The sequence below is a fragment of the Bactrocera oleae genome, chromosome 5, assembly GCF_042242935.1.
Source record: "Bactrocera oleae isolate idBacOlea1 chromosome 5, idBacOlea1, whole genome shotgun sequence".
In the NCBI taxonomy this organism is placed as follows: Eukaryota; Metazoa; Arthropoda; class Insecta; order Diptera; family Tephritidae; genus Bactrocera; species Bactrocera oleae.
In genome coordinates this window covers 10,322,855-10,337,721 of record NC_091539.1, presented here as the reverse complement: position 1 = coordinate 10,337,721, position 14,867 = coordinate 10,322,855, and the positions used below count along the sequence as shown (strand labels likewise).

Sequence of the window (14,867 nt, the reverse complement as noted above, 5' to 3'; positions counted from 1 at the left end):
TATTTTTATAAGCATTTTCATGGTGAAATATCTTTAAATTTGTGTAGGTATTTTTATAGTTATGGATTTTACAAAAATATTCAATTTGTGTGGTGAAATATTTTTTCAATTTTTAGAGAAAACTTTTATAAAATACGTATTGCTTCTTGAAGCTGAAACTTTCTTCTGGCTAGTTATGATGACAGCCAAATTTGGTAAAAGCTTTTCAAGGCCAAAACTTATTTGTTCATATTTTTTTTTTAAATTTCGGTGAAAGCTTTCATATAAAAATCCAAAGCATTTTTGATTTAGGCTCCAGAGATCTCTGATTTCTCCGCTTTTAAAAATTGTATAAGTATCACAAGATTCGTTGCAATCGCTGTGGAAATCTGTGAAAAGATTCGTTATATTTTGCAAAGCAATATAGCATACCCATAGGCTTACCGACATAATTAAGCGCAAGTCCAATACAAAGAAATGCTGAGCGGTCACCTCGATACGTTGCAGCTGTAATTGTGTGGAGAACTGGTACACTACACCGCTGTAGCGTTTCAGCGCCGGCGTTGATCTCATAGTAGCCAGTTTGCTTACCAAATCTGTTATGACGACACCCTAAATGAATGTTACTTTTTAAACATATTTTATTAAAAGCTATGCAATGAACTTACCAACTGTTTGCAATTGCCACAAACATAGCACAGATGACAAACTATCACGCTAAATGGCAAAACCGCCGGCATGCCTACTATATAAGTGTAAGGCGAACCATAACCATCCAAGCCCAGCAACGACCAATAGACGTGACATGTGAAATCTAGCATGTAACCCGAAATGATGCCAAAGAGTGACCAGCCGGCAAAGTCGTTCAAAAGCTGCACAGCTTTGAAGATCAGCGCATAATTATCTTTAATGGCCAGCAGAAACTCCAAAGACTCGAGCTTTTCATAGTTAATATCCAACAGCTGGCTGGCGGGCGATGTGCGGCAAGCGACTACCTGTCGCAGCTTGACGCACACACATTCCAAATAGTGGCGCAAGATGCGCGCGTAAATCAACAGTTGTAGTATGCGTACGCGTAACGTAACAATGGTCCAAGCGGCATGCCAGTAATAACCAATATCGTTAAGCCACACCGAGACAGTGGTGAATACGCAAAGTCCCACCACCGACAATAGTACCAAAGACAAGAGCAACAGACGTAAACTGTGCCGCAGCGCCCTCTGTCGTGTATTGCATTTCAAACGCAACTTCAGCGACACTTCGATTTGCTGCAACAACTGTAGAAATGACTCATGCTGATCGCGCTTCCACAGCGCCGCCATGAAGATGGATAGATGTGTTAACACCTGGGATGTGTAGACCAAAGTCGCGGCCAACCAAGTGAGCACGAACCCGTGCTCAATCTCACGCGCGTACAAGCCATGTAAGTAGAGCACACAAACGATTACAGCGAGCGCCGCCAAATACAGACGCTGCAGCAAATAAATCGGGCTCGTAGCCTTCTCTTCAGCCCAAGCCAATTGCCTACTATTCTTCATTCGTGACAGTCGTTGCCAGTCCGGCGCTGTATTGTATTCCTTTAGGGGAATCACGTAGATGCCAAACACAGCGCATCCGCGTAGCCAAAGACGCAAACGCTCTTCCATTTTGTTAATATCTGGCGTTGTGGCGTGCGAAAGCTTATAAATGTTTCACAGGCAGGAGAAGTGGTCGCGCAGGTGAGGAGTCTAAGTAATTTTTCTTAGACATTTTATGCAATTAGTTGTTTGAGTTTGCCGACAATTAACGCTGCAATGCACTTAAACAAATGATGGTACTAAATTACTTGAACTAATTTGCTTCTCAAGAACAGTTATTGCAGGGTACAGTGGAAATTTTTTATAATAAAAGCAAGTAGGAAAAATTGCAAAGCAACTCTTCATTAGCTCTTACAAATTATTGTTTTATCAGTTAGTTGGTGTGGTCATTGACAGGAACCATACATTCTTACACTTTTATGAACTAGGATCAAAACTCAAACACAGATTCGATAAAGCTTTCAAATTTAAGGTAATTACTTGACTGTGTAGATAGATTCATGGAGTTTAGCTTGATTCATCCTGTACTCAATAAGCCTAAAGTCTCCATCCGAGGTAATGATGAACTGAATGCTTTCCAGAATTAACACAACATCTTCTTCCTTTACTGTTGACCAAGCCCGAGAATTATATTAAAAGACAAGGGTAAAGAATATATAAAAACACATTTAACTGTATACGACCTCCAATTAAAAAATCCGTGTTGAATTTTAATTAATCCCCAGGATGACCAAATTCGGACAATAGGTGTGTCCTATCAGAGATCCAAATTCTGTTACAGAATACGACAGCGACAGAATACGTTCATCAAATAACTTTGAGGTTTGCCGCCGAGTTGACAGTCTTTGGACGGAAAAACTTAGTTTGCATTCCGATTATATAGACCCAATTATTGTGGGAACGATAACGCAGTTTCCATATACCTTGCTCTCAATTTGAAGCTCTGGTGGTACCAACTCAGCCGATATACAAGTATAAACACCAGAAGGAGGATTCCGGCAAAACTTGCTCCCAAAACTTAAAGTTGATCTCCAAAGATGACCTGCTGTTAATGCACATTGTTAGCCATCACCAGATGATAAAATCTGGACAATATGGTTGTCCCAGGTCTCAATTCTGTAGGTACACTCCTCAATTGCGTTGCATTAATGGCAATATTCTCCAAATAACTTTGGGGAATGCCGCCGAATTGACAGTCGTTGGAAAGTCCCTATTTAGTCCGAGTCTACCTACAGATTGTTGTGGGAACGGATTCGCAGTGCCTCATTCCTCGCTTTCAAGAAGAATTTAGGAGCTTTGGAGGTACCAATTCAGCCATTATACAAGTCCACTTACACTCACGACAAGGTTCCTGCAAGCTTACTCTTAAAATTTGAGCCTTATCTTCGGTACGATGTCAGTCATCTGCAATTTCTTACTCCAAATTCCCGATTTTCACTATAAATGCACTTATTAATGTCATTTTTAATCAGAGTTGTGTTTGCATCCCCGGAAGGCAGCAAGTACTTACTTCAAGTAGTGTCGTGTGGAGCTTTGGTACCTTTGCTTTAACAATTCACTAAGAAGCTTCTGTCTTTCTGTCAGCTCGAACTCCTAATTTACCGGATGTCTTTTTCTAGACCATGTTTCTTTCGTTTCTATTCCTCGTTTGTTGATTAAAATCTCAATGGGGGTTTCTTGATTTATACGTCAACCAAGTTTCAAGCTAATTTAAAATAACAGGTTAGCTTTTAAGAAAAACTTTACGCTATAGTCAGATAATTATTATATAAGATTTAACGAAACCAAAGAGCAACGACTGCGGATATCAAGACTAAACTTCTAATTCAAAGTCTTTATACAGGGTTCATAAGCTTCTGAAAGACTATTATTATAATTGTGACTGTAAAATTTCTCTTTAAGCTCATCTCATATACTATCACCTGCAGACGGAATCTACCACTGAAGAAACTACAGCTGTGAAAGCATACTCAACTGCCTACCGAAAAGAAAAATTTAGAATTATGAAAGGTTGTTTTCAAATAAGAAGTCACCAATCATGGGTTGTGTATGCGAAGTGGGGTGCAAAACCGTGAAAGTGCGCAAGAAAACTGATGTTGCCTGAATAGACTCTGATTTTAATCGGAACAAAACCTATCAACCCGCCAGGATTCTACATACACATTTGTGGAACTCTTTATGTCGCTGCAAAAAAAGCACCAACCCAGAAAGTTAAGGCTGTCCTCCACCACATTACATTTCTTACCACATAAATATACCATAATTTTATGGAGCCAGTATTGCTATGCATTTTTTAACTATATCAAGTCCTTACTGTACTTACAAATGCCTTGAAAACTCCCCACAGTGTACAGCTTACCTTTTCGATGATAACCATCGCATGTTTAATTACACTACATATTGACCACGCCACAACTGCAGTGTTATATTTTCCACTAGAAACTCTATAAACGCGCAATGGAAAGACAGCTGCGCGGTTGGTTACGCTACTGCACATACTTCGGCATCTATGTAGGCGTTTATATGGATACTAGTATACTATCGACCGCGCTACAACACACACCGTCAACAACATCAGCAGCAATTTTGAGATTGACACAAGGAGACGCCACACCAAGCGCGCACAATGGTGCCAACGCGCGACAATACGCAGCACATAGCTACGCCAACGCCTTTACATATGTCTGCTAACACTTGTGCTGTGCTTAGTCTACACGCTTGGTCTTACAATGCGCTCCACAATGCCGGGCATATCCTGGGTAGCCGCAATCTTACTCTACAGCCTATATGTGATGACAGTGTTGCTTATAATGCTTGAAGCTTGGCGCAAGCAGGCGCAATATGACCACTTTCTGCAACTGCTGGAGCAAATTGAAGTGGCGCTGCGCTTACGGTTGAAGCATAATGTGCAGCGTACGGCAGCTTATCGCTTATTTATCGTCGGTTTCGTTCGGCGACGTCATTACGAAATTGCGGACCTTTTTATGCTGCTGCCGCTGGCGGTATTATCTGGTATCTGAAGTACATGTGCGATAAATGTCAGCAGTTGGTTCGTATATATTTTTTCGTAGTCTCCAGTTAACAATACAAATTTACATATACTTCTAGGCGCGCTCTTTGCCCCAATTGTTGTCTAAATTAATGATCATTAACTCAGCAAATCGCACTTTACAAATACAACGTATTGAAGTGTCGCCCACAGTTTCCTCATACTGGAAACGCGTTTTCTCATAGCGGTGAGCCGACAAGAACTGTACATTTGCCTAACTATAGTTAATCTATTATACTCTCATTAACAGATCTGCACAGTAGTGGTGAAGACTGGTGATTCTACTGCAGGTTTTGAAATCCTAAAATAATATTGAGTAAGCAAATGCAGAGTTTTATTAGGGTGATCCAAAACGAAGAATACTTTTTCTAACCCAGATTTTTATTAAGGTGGTCCAAAATTAAGTCTACTATTTCGAAACAGTGTCTGTGCTTTCATATAAAAAAAATTACATCAAATTAAAAACCCCTTCTAAATCAATATGTAATGGTACCAAAGAAAATATTTAAAAGTTGTTTACAAAACAATTATTGTAAAAAAAAAATTTTTGCTCACCATATTGAAATACATTCTTTGTATATATTTATAATGACTTTCCTTCGCACACATTGCGTAATATTTCGCACAGAGGCACACAGTTTTACTTTTCCCTAGAGATGGCAACCCTGTTCTAAAACCCATATACATATATAACAACCTACAGGTAAATGTATTCATCCGAAATACTCTCTTAAACACTTATGTTTGGATATAATATTTTAATTAATTGGTAAGTTTTTCTTTTGTGAAAGGTGACATTTCTTTTTGAAAATATGTTTAAATTAAAATATATCATAATACTTTCTCGAAAGCCTTGTTTATCATCTGATGCATGACAATTATTTTGCAATATTTTGATAATTTTTAAATTATTTGTTAGGTACCCCACATTCTTTTTCAAAACTCCAGAATATTATTATAATATAGACTTCTCATTCCTAGTATAATCTTCTTTCTAGCACACCGTACGTATAGTTTTTAATATTTTTTTTCATTATTACAACTTTTTTGGATGCCAACTCTATTGCAAAATTTGTTAAAATTTAAATTTAAAGTGTTGGGTGGCAACTCTATTCCCAATTGGGCTTAAATTCTTTCTGAATTTCTTTCTTCCGCATCGTGCGTACAGTTTTTAATTTTTAAATTTGTTTTGAATGGCAACTCTATTTCAAATATATTTAAATATCTTTCATTCCCAGTACGATTTTTCTTCTTCCACACCGTGTTTGTAATATTTTTTTAGTTTTAAATTAAGACCTCTTATTCCCTCGATGACTTTTTTTTCCACACAGTACATATATGTAGTTTGTAATTTTTTTTTATTTAAATTTTTTTGTTGGTTGGCAACTCTATTCCAAAATATATTTAATTTAAAAACCTCTATATAACTTTACAACATATTTCCTTGGGCCCACTACAATGCAACATATTTTGTAACATTTTTATTTAAGCTACAATCAATTCGTGGCAACTCTTGCTCAAAGTACATATTTTTACGTTAAAGCAAATATGTTTACATCAAATTTACTTTCGCAGAGGGCTTTAAGAGACTGCTTAAGGTTAGGTGGCAACTCTATCACAAAATATATTTAAATTAAACTCTACTAAGTTTTAGATTTATCGATAGGTGGTAACGCTATTCCAAAATATTTTGCAATTAAGTACGTTCCGAAGTTTCTCCATAAACGGAGCTGCTTTAACCTTGATACACTTCAATCGATATCTTTACTATCGCACGGCAATCAATGAGGCAATAGGTCATCAATTTGACTGTCGCACAGATAGTTAATTGCTCCGCCTTTCGCTCATTACTCCTAGCACGCCATTCGCTCGAAGCAACCGCGATAAGCGACGCAGCGACAGCGCAATGGAGCAACAATTGCAAGCTTGGTTGCGCATTTGTACATTCTTCGGCGGATACGTGAGCGCCAGGAAGTACACGGACGGCGACAAGTCCATAGATGGGCGCGGCTCAGCCAACTCACGCGCTTACTGGCTGCAACGCGCCTACAATTGCCTGCTATTTCTTAGCATTTGCGTTGTATTCGCGTGCAGTCTTTGCTGGCTTACGATTCCGCCAGGCCTTGAGCTCAATTGGGTAGCAGTAAGCATACTTTTCGCTACACGTTTCATAACGAACGCGTTCATATTAATGGAAGCGGTGTGTAAGCAGCAACAACATGCGAACTTTCTCAAAGCATTGCAGGCGATTGAGGCATCACTGCGGCTGCGGCTTAAATGGCGCGTTGAAAGCACGACGCTGCTCTCGCAAATAAAACGCATGCTCAAATATCACCTTATCCGTGCTCGGTATGGTGCCATTCATGGTGGCCACCTGGGTATTTGTAGATTATGGCGGCTACTTTTGGCAGGGACTGTGGTATATATGCAGCATACGTGTACGCACACTGCAACTGCTCGTTTATTTGCGCATATTGCGGCACTACTTGCGTGACTTGTGTTTGCAGTTGCAACAGCTGGTGGCGTACCACCGGACACCGCAACGCTGCTTGCTGGACTTTAATTATGGGCGGCTTGGCACGTTGCGTCATCTGCTGGCGATCAAAGAGACTTATATGCTGTTCTATGAAGCCTCCGAGTTGCTGAATGCTTTTGCCGGTTGGTCGCTCTTCGGTATTGTCATTACGTCTGTATTAGATTTGAGCTCGAACTTCTACTGGCTGCTGCAAAGCTTCGATAATTTTCATGGCCGTCGTTATTACTTTTTAGCTGATCTCTGGTGGTTTCTTCCCGTCATTGCATTGATTTGCGAGTTGTGTTATCTGTGCGATAGTTGTAGGCAGCTGGTATATGTTTGTATTTTACATGCAAGAAAAAATAAAATATCATATACTTACAGGGCTGTATTGTGGCGCATTTACTAAGTCAGCTGATTCGCTTGAGCTCAGCAAGCGCGAGACGGCAATATCAATTGGTTTTGCAGCAATTCGCCATGCAGTTGCAGTTGCAGCGCATTGAGATTACAGCGCGCACATTCTTCACTCTGGACTTTCGCTTCATTATGTCGGTGAGCCTGCAAATATGCTACAAATTTTTCAATTATTCTAAGAATGAGTTATATCCCTTAGATTTGCGTCGCCATGGCTATGCATTTGGTAATACTCAATCAGTTTTAAAGAAATTATTAGAAAATAAGAAGAAATTATTTCTTAAAAAAAAAAATAATAATAAAAGTTACATACAAGTATAAAGGATTTATATCTCGGCAAGCTTTTAAAAAATAATGCTCATAGCACATAGTTATTGAAGTGAGCACCACTTAACGGGCTACACAGCTGAAATGATCTACCACCTCTGCTTGGAACACACCCTAACAATCAGCTGATCGGACACCTCCACGCTTTCCGTCCTTCTTAGATCCGACCTGTTGAGAGCCATCACATACTAAATATTAATAAAGAAGTGATTTTATACAAACAAAAAATTACGTTATGGTCCTTAATATCAGTTCCGTGATCTGTTTATGCGTACCTAAATGTTTAGGGATAGGGGAAATACATTCAGCTGTTTCTGCCTATCATACTTGAGATAGTTGAAAGCTGTTGCTGTTTACAGTAATATCAGCTTGCTATCTTGGCATAGGTTAACACAGCCTGACCCAAAACGTTTCTAACATATGTAGACCCTAATGTTATAATATAGAAATTAGAATATTCTTTTTCACGTTTTTAATAAACCTTCCAACACCTGACTGCTTCAGCCAAATGCTAATACCAAACAAGAATTTCAAGTTGATACTAGTCTTCGATGTCCAATAACTCCAGCACTTTAAAAGAAGTAGTAAAGCCTGTTTAAACTAAAGTCTTTCACCAATCTATATCTAAGCTCTTCAATTTAAGCATACCAGTTATTTTAGCTTAAGTCCCGAAGAACAAAACATATTACTAGCATTAAAATATTTTGAAATTGGAAATTTCTCGCAACTTTTCCGATTCATTGTGTAGGCTTTATATTGAAGAGATTTTTTAAAGCAGATTGAACTTGCATTAAAGTAACTTGTTAGCTGGTTACAGCTGAGTCGAATTAACCATGTCCGTCTGTCAGTCCGTCTCTTTTTATTTGCCAAGGTATTTTCATAAAATTGATGTAGATTATTACCTTAAGCACTGCTTCGAAGAAATTGTACAGATCGGACCACTATAGCTTATATAAACTGACCGATCAAAACCAACATAAAGGTCTTCTTATACCCTTTTGTGGGAGAGATTTGGGTTGGGAGTGAGTTAGGTTTAGCGGATTAAAGTTCCGCACTTCGGCTTTCGATGCTTCACCCCACTATAAAAAAAAATACCCTTTTGTGCTATAAAAAATGTACCTGTGAAGGGTTTTATAGCTTCGATGGAGCGGAAGCTAACGTTTTTACTTGTTAAATCTCTTTCTGTAATACGTTTTTTAATTTTTCCCATTCTTTTTATACATTAATATTTATTTTTTGCTATCTAACCCTCACTATGTAACAATCGCTAATGGAAAAATTAATCAATTAGCGTTGACATGCCCGCATATCAATGCATCTGCCTACAATCGATAGTACAACAATTAGCTCGGTCGCCAACTAATTCAAACGTGTAATGGAGCAACAGCTACATGTTTGGTTTCGCTACGCTTCAGCTCTAGGCATTCAAACGGGAAGTGCGCACTCGCCGCAAAACCAACAAACCACTGAACTCTACAGTGCGCGCACGAAGCGGAGAAGCGCATTTTCTCAGACTACTAAAGCGCTCTTCGCTCGTCTTCAACGCGGCTACGGTTATGCCTTGCTGCTTTGGGTGTTTGCCGTTTATATAAATGGCTTGTATTGCCGACGACGCATACCCAGCGCTATGCTGACCTGGTTGGTAGCGACCATACTCTTCACCGTACAAGCCATCACAAATGTGCTCATCATCGCTGAGACGCTGTGGAAGCAGCAAGAACACGAGGCCTTTCTGCTGTTACTTCAGCGCATTGCGTTCGCCTTCAAGCTCCGGCTGCGACAGCCTATCGAACAACAGCAATTTGTGTTGAATTTGCGGCGCCATCTATGCTATTTGCTGACAATATCGTTGATGGGTCTCTGGCTCTTTTTGTTAACCACATTCTGGCTGCAATACATCGGCTATTTCTGGTATGGCTTGTGGTTCATAATCACTATGCGTGTACGCATCATACAACTGCTGATTTATCTACGCGTGCTGCGGCATTATATGCGCTGTCTCTGCAAGCAACTGTGTCAAATTGTAGCATACCACACGGCGCCGAACAGTCAAATGCTGGATTACAATTGTGCGAAATTGTTAACGCTCGAATATTTGCTGGCTGTCAAGGATATCTATGCGCTGCTCTATGAAGCGTTTCACTTACTAAATGAGTTCGCCGGCTGGTCGCTATGCAGCATTATAACGTGCTGTATGTTGGACATTTCTTGCAATATATACTGGTCTCAATTGAGTTTGGACGGCAATGCTAGCCGGCGTTATTACTATATAGCGAGCGTATGGTGGCTTTGTCCCATGATTGCGATAGTTTGGCATATCTGTCAGTTGAGTGATGCCTGCAAGCAGTTGGTGAGTGCAATTTTCACTAAAATCTTCTGCCTTTATGTGCCTTCATTTAGGATAGGTAATTGCCGAAGTTTTTCTATCTAATTTATTTTAAATATTAAAAACATTGTGTTTTATACTTTTGATTGCATTTATTGAAAACTTATTCAATTTATAAATTTTTTTATATTATTTATAATTTTTTTACTTCATGAACTAATGTTTTAAGTCACATTCTTTTAACTCATATATTTCAAAATATTGTTTTAATAAAAAAATTTACATGTACTGCCTACCTTCATGGACTCTTATCCAAAGTTTTAAGCACTAAGATAATTGTCTTACCTTATTTCTCTAGCCTAGTTTATACTAACAATTATTATGTAAATTCGTATATTGACATATATATTGCCTACTTCAAGCAGCTTACGAAGGTTATTAAATCAATATAATTTAAAAATTATCCGATCCAATAAATAATGTATATTGTCTACATATAGCGTCACTTAATAAGTCACATTTTACAATAATGTTATAGTCCGATCCATTTAGACATTTGAAGTTATGTAAATTCACAACAAGCTGAAAATTGGTGAGATCGTTTAAAATATAATTACAATATAAATAAAATTTCAAAGTTCCCATCTTTCCCCTGTATGGAAAAAGTTCTACTTTTCAAAATTTTTGAATCGTTATATCTCCGATACAGTGACACGTAGGAAAAAAGTATAAATACATTTTTGTAGATAATTTTATAATCTAGAATTATGGTCAGAGATATTTTTATGATAAAACTTACCGTTTTGCTGAAAATCGCAAAAAAATCATATTCAATTATGTTTTAAAACACAGTTATTTTACTTAAATATATAATATGGTCTACTTTTAGGATCAGCTAGTATTCCATTATTTGCGTAAAGTAAGATTAAAATATTATTACACTTGCTTTGTTTTATCATAAAATTTTATTTTTATTTTTTTTAATTCACGTGAATACTTTATATTCCCTACTTTTAGGATCGCTTAATAGCAAATTTTTTAAGCAAAATAATTATAAACAGTTCTTTGCGATCATTGCGCAGTTATCGCCTATGCTTGCAACAGTTTACCATGCAACTGCAACTGCTACCTATAAAGGTGTCCGCGAAGGGGTTTTTCATTTTAGATATGCCGTTACTCATGTCGGTAAGCCTAGTTGTATACTTTAAAGCTGAAATGAACTTTAATTTCTTAAACTTATTGTTTAATTTGTTCCAGATTTTCATTGCGATATCTGCCTATCTGGTGATATTAAGACAATTTGTGAACTTCTGAATATTGCAAAATTTTATTTTCGAAGGACTAAATGTAATATAATAAAGTAGCGAATCAAAAAAGTTGTTTATTTTCTTTTTTATATTTTTTAGAAAATAAAAGTAAAATGTATTTTTTCTTAATCAATTTAATTTTAAGTTAACTAATTTTCCAAAAAAAAAAAAAAAATAACATGTTTTTTACATTTAACTTGGCTGTTATATGTATGTATTAAATTTTTGTTATAAAAAATCGTCAAATTGCAAACAACTTAAACCGCTTAATAAAAGAGTATTCGCAAAAATAATATCTTTTATTTCAATTAACATGCAAAATGGTTCTAGCGCAAGAATAAACAGCTTTCAACTCACCAATGACATACAACAGTGCGCAAAAGTAACTCTGAAGTACCAAAAATAAATAATATAATAAAATGTCTTTATAAATACATAATTTTATTGAAAACAAGAAAAAACGTTAAGTTCGGCTGCACCTAAGTTATAATACGCCCAAATAAAAAGATTTCCTTACAAGAAATTGGTTTTGATCGACCAGTTTGTATGGCAAATATATGCTATAATGGTTCGATCTTAAAAATTTTGTTGAACATTTTAGTGTTTTCTTGGACAATGATCTGTGCCAAGTTTCGTTAAGCTATCTCGTTAAATAAAAAGGTTTTCCATACAAGGACTTGACTTTGATCGATTAGTATGTATGGCGGCTATATGCTAAAATTTTTGAGGTCTTAAATCTTTATTGGCTAGTCGCTGATTTGTCATAAAATAAAGTATATACGTTGTATGTTAAGATTACTCACATTGCCGTAAAGGATACTAGAAAATAAAGATCATTTTATTAAGTATATGGTCGTCGAACGATTTCACTACTTTTTAATGGAAAACTGTATTATATCCAATATTAGAAATAAACTTACATAAACTTGCTAAGATATCTTACATATTAACCGATATATACGGTATGAAAACAAACCGGAAGTTTGAAAATCCTTCCATTAGGTATATGTGAGCTGAGGTAACAACTAAATCGATTTAACTAATTTTTGGCTGAAGGTATCTTACTGGAAAAGTCCCCTCGAAATTTCAATACATAATCTCACAGATTTATCCATATTTTTGGTATAAACTCAGACATAGACACTGAGGTATTCATATTCGGTAACTAGTGGCTTATAAACTTGAGATCCATTTTCGCCTTTTTTTAGACTCGAAATGGTATAAATTAATGGCACTATTTTTACTAAATTTTATTCCGATAACTTAACTGGTCCTTGATTTATGCACTAGACATATAGAGTGTCAGAATCAGATGAAATATAAAATTTTATATCGGAAGTAGCAGTCGCATGACATAAGATCCGATCAAGAAAATTAGAGCTATGGTTACAACCTAACATATATCTTCATACTTAGCACAATATGATGAGTATAGTCATTTTTGTTCCTTATATTGATTTGAGTGTAGATGAGCGTAGAAATATCTCGATCATACTTTACAAAGGACTCTATAATCCTGAGCTCAGCGAAAGCATGTAATATAGTCCTTTGGTTGTTGCTCGTAGTATATATGTAAGCACCTTATTTACTTTTATTATTCTTTGTAATGTTACAGTGTTTTCTTTTAAAAATATATATCTAGTAAATTTATTATGTGCACGCTGCATCTAAAATAGTATTCCTTATTTGCATATTTAGAAATTTTCTTTAAACATAGAGAAATTGTATTAACATCACCATATACGTGGTCATAGATGCTAAAATCTGTAGAAAAAGTAATAGTTATTATAGAAATATCTTCCGACCCATACAATAGAGCTCACCGACATTACTAAACCTAAGTCTACTATAAAGAAATTTCTTCCGGTCACTACAATGCACTGCAGCTCTAGCTGTGTGGAGAATTGCTGTAATAAAATGCGATAAGAGCGCACGGATTGCGAAGAATTTATTATTATTAAGCGACGTAACCTAGCGGCTAATAAACGATCCTGAAAGTATGCTTACAAATGAGTTGAATAAAGAGATTATGACGATTTTTTGTGCTTACCAGTTGCGTACATTTATAGCACAGATAACAAATATGCCAGATCATAGCGGTCATGGGTACTAGCCACCAAAAACCGGCCACATAGTAGGTGGAACTCTCCAGAAAGCCCTTATAGCTTAGTAGTACCCAGTAAGACATACAACCAAAGTCCAAAATATAACACGTTATTATAGCACAGAGTGACCAGCCAGCGAATTCATTGAGCAACTCAAATGCCTTATAGAGTAAGTCGTAGATATCCTTAATGGCCAACAGATATGCCAACGTTTGCATTTTTTCGTAGTTAATATCCAACAGCTGTAGGCTTGGCGCCGTACGGTATGCAACAAGCTGTTGCAATTTCAAACAAAGACACTCCATATAATTTCGCAATACACACACATAAACACATAACTGTATGATACGTAAACGAATGATAATGTTATACCAAAGACCGTGCCAATAGTAGGCCAAATGTTGTAGTTGCTTAAAATGATACAAAGCAACTACGAAGCAGATGAGCGATAGCCAAAGCAGATATTTCAAATGCCAACGCGCACGCGACGCCCAACAATCCAATTTAATGTCCTCACGCAGCCGTAACTTCAGTGAGAATTCAATCTCGTGCAGCAGTCTCAAGAATTCTTCATGCTGCTGTTGACGCCATAAGCCCTCTGCTACAATGACTATACTCGTTGACGCTTGTAAGCCGAAGAGCAGAGTACTCACTGCTTCACTGGCCATGCCCGGTATAGGTTTTAGTGCTACAAGCCCTTTCACGAAGACTGCACAAATTCCGCCTAGTTGTACGTACAGACAAATTGCCTTCATACGTTGGATTTGTAAGATTTGCTTGCGTCCAAGCCATGCCAGACGCCTGCTGGCCGCGGCAGGTCTGTTGCTTGCGTAAAATGTTTTCACATTTGGACTCATGTAGAGCCCGAAAACAAGTGAATAGCGTAACCAAGCGCGCAATTGCTGCTCCATTTCGCGTGGACTTTCTTTAGTGTACTAACGAAGCTTTTTGGGTCAATTAAGTTCATAAATAGCATTCACTTAGCGCATTAATTGTTTAGCATGTAATTACGAGTAGATATATCTGATAATAAATAGATAAAATTTCATTAGTAACTCAAAGCGCCACGAAAGAACTATGGAGGGTGCGCTTGCTTGTGGCCCAACGGTTGACGATTCGTGTGTTCATTAGCCATGGGCAGGTAAGCGAACAAATGAGTGGATTGTGAGCGATTAATGATGTTTGTTGCACTCCAGTAAAGCTTTAAAATTCAAATCATATTTCTCAGACCATTCGGCTTTTCATTTGCTGAGAGAGAGAGAAAAACT

At 37.2% G+C, this 14,867-nt stretch overlaps 3 protein-coding genes and 1 pseudogene across 3 annotated transcripts; 2 read left to right on the top strand and 2 right to left on the bottom strand.

The window, feature by feature from the left end:
* Window positions 1-287: 287 nt before the first annotated feature.
* On the bottom strand, window positions 288-1,625 carry LOC106620561 (putative gustatory receptor 39b). The gene is made up of 3 exons (XM_014239088.2): window positions 648-1,625; window positions 424-591; window positions 288-368 (listed from the first exon to the last, which is right to left on the bottom strand). The coding sequence occupies exons 1-3, from the start codon at window positions 1,623-1,625 to the stop codon at window positions 288-290; spliced, it is 1,227 nt and encodes a 408-aa protein (XP_014094563.2).
* A 4,886-nt stretch (window positions 1,626-6,511) lies between these two features.
* Window positions 6,512-7,781, top strand: LOC106620560 (putative gustatory receptor 39b; annotated as a pseudogene).
* Window positions 7,782-9,236: 1,455 nt separating this feature from the next.
* LOC106620559 (putative gustatory receptor 39b) lies at window positions 9,237-11,501 on the top strand. Its single transcript, XM_014239086.2, has 3 exons — window positions 9,237-10,211; window positions 11,205-11,372; window positions 11,445-11,501. The coding sequence occupies exons 1-3, from the start codon at window positions 9,237-9,239 to the stop codon at window positions 11,499-11,501; spliced, it is 1,200 nt and encodes a 399-aa protein (XP_014094561.1).
* Window positions 11,502-13,382: 1,881 nt separating this feature from the next.
* On the bottom strand, window positions 13,383-14,504 carry LOC138857599 (putative gustatory receptor 39b). Its single transcript, XM_070110678.1, has one exon. The coding sequence runs from the start codon at window positions 14,454-14,456 to the stop codon at window positions 13,473-13,475; it is 984 nt and encodes a 327-aa protein (XP_069966779.1). The 5' UTR covers window positions 14,457-14,504; the 3' UTR covers window positions 13,383-13,472.
* Between the last annotated feature and the right edge of the window lie 363 nt (window positions 14,505-14,867).